Source organism: Thunnus maccoyii, chromosome 13, assembly GCF_910596095.1.
Source record: "Thunnus maccoyii chromosome 13, fThuMac1.1, whole genome shotgun sequence".
NCBI classification, from domain to species: Eukaryota; Metazoa; Chordata; class Actinopteri; order Scombriformes; family Scombridae; genus Thunnus; species Thunnus maccoyii.
The window spans coordinates 19,226,754-19,232,590 of record NC_056545.1 but is presented as its reverse complement, the minus strand read 5'-3'; the positions used below and the strand labels follow the sequence as shown (position 1 = coordinate 19,232,590).

Genomic DNA, 5,837 nt, shown 5'->3' with positions numbered 1-5,837 from the left:
TAAGACTTTACTATACAGTTTTCATGGGGACTCTTCTTCTTCTGCTATTTCATCTAAGTACTTATAGTAAAAGCAGTTAACATGAGTTCTGTGGATTATCCACAGTAACATGGACATTGTTTCCAGAAAGATGTGTTGCTGTTTAATCCTTTAAAGCCAATTTCCAAATGCTGAGAAACCAAATTCAGTTCACCTCCATTGTATCAGAATGTCTTAAAACTTGACCAAATCAAACCCAAACTATCTGCATGGCTCTATGCAACTAGAGATCAGTGAGAACATGTTTTTTTAACTGACCTTTAATTTCAAATGATACAGTGTTTATATGGTTTATATTGCCATAAACTAACTACACGGTGAAACAGAGGTCTAGTAGTAATTTGAGCGTATCCACGGCTGATTTTCGTACCTTAAAAGGCTTCAGAGACATACGGTACAAACAATTACAACCACATACATGCACAGCCATTCTCTCGTCCACAGTCACACACACACTGCTGTACACACAGTAGAGGAACTGTTGGGAGGATCAGTAGTTTTCTCTGTTGATCCATTCTTGTTCATTGAAGTATCTCCTTCCACCTTCAAGATTCAGGCCGTTTCTGTAGCAATCCAGATTTGCTTGGTAGGATTTGCGTTTTCCGTAGGTTCCCACGCTGGTTTGGTAAGTGTCCTCCTTGCCATTGCTGATGTATGTCTGGTAGAGGTCAGCCTTTACTGTGTGACCTCCAGGCCTCAGTTTGGGATCATAGAGGTCACTTCCTCCTCTGATACTGCCGTCATACAATCCATGGTCTCCGTACACACTGTTGCCGTAATGCTCGCTCTTTGTTGTACGACGACCAAGACTCCTGTCATAAAACTCTCTGTGGCCAGAGCGACCCAGACTGCTGTCAGTCAAGTCCCTCTTTCCTGACCGGCCCAAGCTGGTGTCGTAGAAGTCGCGTGTACCGCGACGCCCGAGGCTGAGGTCATTGAGGTCAAAGTTGAGGAAGCAGCTCTCTGTGCTGGCAAGCGTCACAAAGCCGCTCTCTGTGTCCCGACCGCCCAGGTTGTCATAATCACCTGTCGGGGTGTCAGGGGAGGAGCATAAAAAGGAAGTGTTTTTGGTGTGCGGGCGTGCGGAAACCAGGTCATCGTCTTTCTGGGAGCGAATGACGTTGTAGACATCGGTTGGAGTCGGGCTGGGGCAGAGGCCCGGGTCTGTCTGGCATACTTCTGATTTCTGCTCTTTTGTCCTTCTGTCTCACACACAAACAACAACACACCTCAAATATTAACACAAAATAAAACCTCAACCAGACTGCACTGTTCATAAGTATGACAGACCAACTTTATTATAGGAATACAATTTTCCGGACGTGAATACCGAATTGGTGATTTGGCCTTCATTTCATAATCTTAAATTCAATTGAAAATTAGATTGAAGATTAATTGAAGATTAGATTTAACTTGATAATTATTTTTGAGTGATAAAAGGTTGCACTGTGTGACGTTCCTTTATTACCATGAACATTCGCATTGTACTTTATCTTTAAACAAATCCCACATGTATCATCCTGCTGCCGTGAATTCTGACTAGTACGTATTAATCCACAGTTTAAAATAGTCCCCAGCAAATACACTATTTACTACTGTTTGAGTAACGTTTGGTACCACCTGTTGTAGGAAATTTCTTAGCCTTAGAAAAGAAAATGAAACTATATTCGTAAGCCGTTTTTAAAGATTTATCCTTCAGTGCCACAGACGGGGTATGAAAATCAGAAACTACTGACAAAAAAAACATTTTGTTTCTTCATTGAATTTGTTCACAATAGAAAAAGATCCTTCTGTTTACTAGAAATGTTAAATTAAGCCACATGGTATTTCCTCTTGAAGGCTGTAGCATATAGATAGTCCTGTGTAAAGGTAAACTGTGTTTTTGATACCAGAAAGTATATTAAGAGAAGTAAATATAGTGTACAGCCTTGTTTGTCAACTTTTACTCTTACTATTTGCCTTACAGAAAATATGGACTAAGCTGCTCAGTGATGAACACATTAATGTTTGAACTACAGTAGATAAAAGGTGCAAGTCACTGCAGGAAGTGTTTCAAATTGTGATTGTTGGATATCTTTATCTTCAGGTGACATAAAACTTTTGTCTGTCTTCAGTATTAAGTATTTGTCTTTGGTTTGGATCCTCACCGTCTGACGAGCAGTTTAAAGCAGCAGACTCCGGTCACTGTCAGTAACAGCAGTATCAGAGGAATGGTGGGAATGAAGATGTAAACCAAATTCAGAGCTAAAAAGAGAGAAACACACAACAGTCATACAGATTTAGTGATTGTCGTTTTGGGATTAGGATATAGCTCCATTAGAGTGGTGATTATATTCTCTTCTCCTGTACAGAAAATGGCAGGTTTATCAATTTGAATGAATGGGTTAGTCAACCTGTACTTCTGTCCTTGTTAGGGTTGATTGGATCCCACGGCCGCACAGATGAGGGGAAGATGTCTGTAATGAAAAGCATCCATGACATTCAGACTGTGTCACTGTATATTGAGAACACTGTCTCAAACTGTCCAAAGAGTCTGCTAAATCATGTTTTTTTAAAATGACACTGAATACGTTTTACCCGTTTGTGTGGCGATCGGGGAAGGGGAAGGATCCTCTGGGTTCTCTGTGGAGAAGATAAACCACAGGGAACAGTGTTGCAGTATTATAGTAAAAGTGAAAGATTATTCGATCAGCATGTGCGGCAGTACCTGCAGTGTATTTGCAGATGAAGTTGTTCTTGGTTTCGCAGTTGTCGTCATTCCACTGGAACATGTAGAGCCCTCCCAGACCAGGGGGAGCGGATGGTTGGTGGTACATTACCACGCACACCTCATAGCCGCATGATGGCTCATCCTCGTGCCAGTTTCTGCATACACACACACACACACACACAAAGGACATGTACAAAATCACTTTTTCTCAAAGCTGATTTAACCAAATCTTTACAAAACATACATTACCGTGTAAAAAAAACTAAGGCAGGGTATCAAACCACAATACTTTTTTGGTACTGAAAAGTGTTTGTAGTATCGAGTATCAAAAACTGTCAAGTTCCAAGAGCTGGCGTCTATGTGTGGCCAGATTTCATAATCATTTTTAATTATTTCTTGATTAGATAGTTCCTCATTTTAATCAGTTTTTTGTCTGTTTTAGGCAAAGCTTTATGCATGCTCGTGTTTAGACTACATTAGTGGTAGATCAAGAAATCAGTCAGCAATTTGCTTATCGCAGATACAGTATATCTGTATCAGCATATGCTGCGTTGGCCAATAAGTTATATGAAATTGCAGTACAGAAATGCCAAAATATGTCAGATTTAGTTTAAAAATCCTCGAGAACCAGTGGAAAACAGGTCAGTGATAAACACAGAAAAAAGAAGAGCAGATCCTAACTGTTTTTTGTGTTTTTCCTGCCATTGAGGTCCTGTTTTTGTGCACATATTCAGAGGAAATTTAGAATCAATGTCTCTGTTACATAGTTTGTTGGTCAAACTTTGGTATCTCTACTGAAACTCAGGTATTGTACTCACACTAGTGTCACAATTTTTTATTTAAAATTTTCAAATGATACTCAGCCAGACTTGGAACAACACAAATGAGGCAACACACATTCCTCATCAACTAAATCAACCAGTGAAAATGAATCATTGCAACACCCACTGACATTTCACTTCACTGCTCTAAAACTCTAAAAAAGTTTAACTTAATACACATCCTGTCCTGATTTTCAGCCCCATGGCCCTCTAAAATAGCTCCCACCCACCTAAATGTAGACTTGCTGCCGTCCAGCCAGTAGTACTGTGAGGAGCAGTCACTGCTGCTGTCCCCGTCTCCATGGTTACGTCGGAGCCCGATCCAGAAGTCTCCATCAGTTGGGCGGATCTCTGTGATGAGCTGCTCTACGATCTTCTGCTCGGACGGTGACTCCACGCTCAGCAGCTGCCCGCCGTCCCGCTTGCAAGCGAGCTCTGCCTCCACAAAGTTCAGCCGCCGCCGGTGCTCGGAGAAATAGGCCAGCTTGTAACACGGCCTCCCTTTTCCTGCCTTGCACACACGTTGACCTGCACACATACACATACATTCACCTGATTGTGCCTCTGCCAGATGTTCAATGACTTGTATTCCCTCACAGGTATCTGTTAAATAGACTATGTTTGAGCACTGAATACAAGAAATTACTGTGATGTGGGGATTTTGTAGATGTGTAAGCCACAAGTACAGAGACAGAGATAGTTGTGGAAGACTTCATAAAACAGTATTCTTAGGAGAAGTGCGTTGCTCACCTCTGGCTTCAAATATATCCGCTTCAGGAGTCCAACATACAGTGTAGAGTCAGGAAGGCAGTCCACGAGGAGGAAACCAAAGAGAGATCCACAATCAAGTGTTTGTGTTTGTGTCGTGTTGTGTATTTAATGCATGCAGGCTTACCTGTAATGAGGCTCGCGGCTCCCGATGGATCAAAACATAAAAGCAGCAGGTGACAGAAGATTGTAAGCAGGTCCATCTCTGCCAGTTACTGTGTGTTCACCACCACCTCTTGTATTTTAGTTTAGTCTCTCTCATTCCGCTGTCTGTTCATCTGGCCGTCAGCTGAGTTCAGGTTAAACTCATTAGCTTCTTCCAGAGCTGAAAGAGCTTCAGGTGTAAGAAAACGCACACAAAAAATTGAAATAAAGAGTCAAGTCTCCTATTCTGTGTGCTCAAGGCTGAAAGAGAGCGCATGTGAGACAGAGGGAGGAGCAGGAAAAGGGGGAGAGGAGACGTGTGTGTGTTGGGGGGGGGGTGCTGTAATCTGTTAAGAGCAGTCTTAATGATTGGGAGAAGAGGCTGCATCGATCGCAAGACATCTAATCATGCAAGTGCTTCTCATCGTAAACGCTGACAAGAGGCAGATTTCACTCCTTTCTTTATTACCTAAGCTTTAGGTATTATCATTATAAAAGTGTTACATGAAAACGATCTCCCCTAACTCAATCAGGGATATTTTAAAATATAATTTCAGGTCCATCTTTAAGATGTATTGCAGCATTCTTCCCTTATTGTGTTTCAGTACAAAGTGAGACACATTTAAGATAGCTGCCATCTCCAGGAGGAGGGACAAGGTGTACATTTCTCTATCCTTTATTCTTAACTGAAAACTTGGCTTCAAATATTAAACGTTTCTCTGCGACATGAAATATATTTTAGACGAAGTAAGCAACGATCAAATGTAACGACCAGAAATAAATATGTGTCGTTGTTATTTATTAAGAGTGTAACACTAAAAAAAGTCAGCTAATCTGCTTCATCAGGAGTGTGATTTAAGCAACACAAGCAAAAAAAAACCCAAACGCTACAACTGTCGTCATGTTTTGATTCAAATGTTGCTAAACCCTAATTGGTGCAAGGAAATGCATGACATCATCTGTTTCCAACCGAGCCCTGCCCACTTCACGCTAGCGAGAAGAGCAGAGAAAAAAACGCACAACACAGAAAATCTCTTGTAAAATAACCAAAATAACCAATCGTTGTAACTTTGACAGAAAATGTCGTCTTTATGTAGGATTCCGTGAGTCAGAATAAGAAGCTGACTGAGAAAAAAAAGGTTTTCAGGGCCTTTAACTGTCTACGGGTCAGAAATTAAGCTGTAACCAGCTGTCTCCTGCAGTCTTTGTGCTAAGCTAACTGACTTCTGGCTGTAGCTCTATATTAACTCTGCAAACATGAGAGTGTTATTGACTTTATCATCTAAATTTAATCAAGAAAGCGAATAACAAATGCCTCAAAATGTCTGACTATACCTTTAACTTAAAAATGCATA

At 41.1% G+C, this 5,837-nt stretch overlaps 1 protein-coding gene across 1 annotated transcript; it reads right to left on the bottom strand.

Annotated features, from left to right (window-relative positions):
• On the bottom strand, window positions 1–4,714 carry layna (layilin a). The gene is made up of 8 exons (XM_042430992.1): window positions 4,466–4,714; window positions 4,321–4,341; window positions 3,801–4,098; window positions 2,747–2,904; window positions 2,617–2,661; window positions 2,433–2,495; window positions 2,187–2,283; window positions 1–1,241 (listed from the first exon to the last, which is right to left on the bottom strand). The coding sequence occupies exons 1-8, from the start codon at window positions 4,539–4,541 to the stop codon at window positions 530–532; spliced, it is 1,470 nt and encodes a 489-aa protein (XP_042286926.1). The 5' UTR covers window positions 4,542–4,714; the 3' UTR covers window positions 1–529.
• Window positions 4,715–5,837: the final 1,123 nt, after the last annotated feature.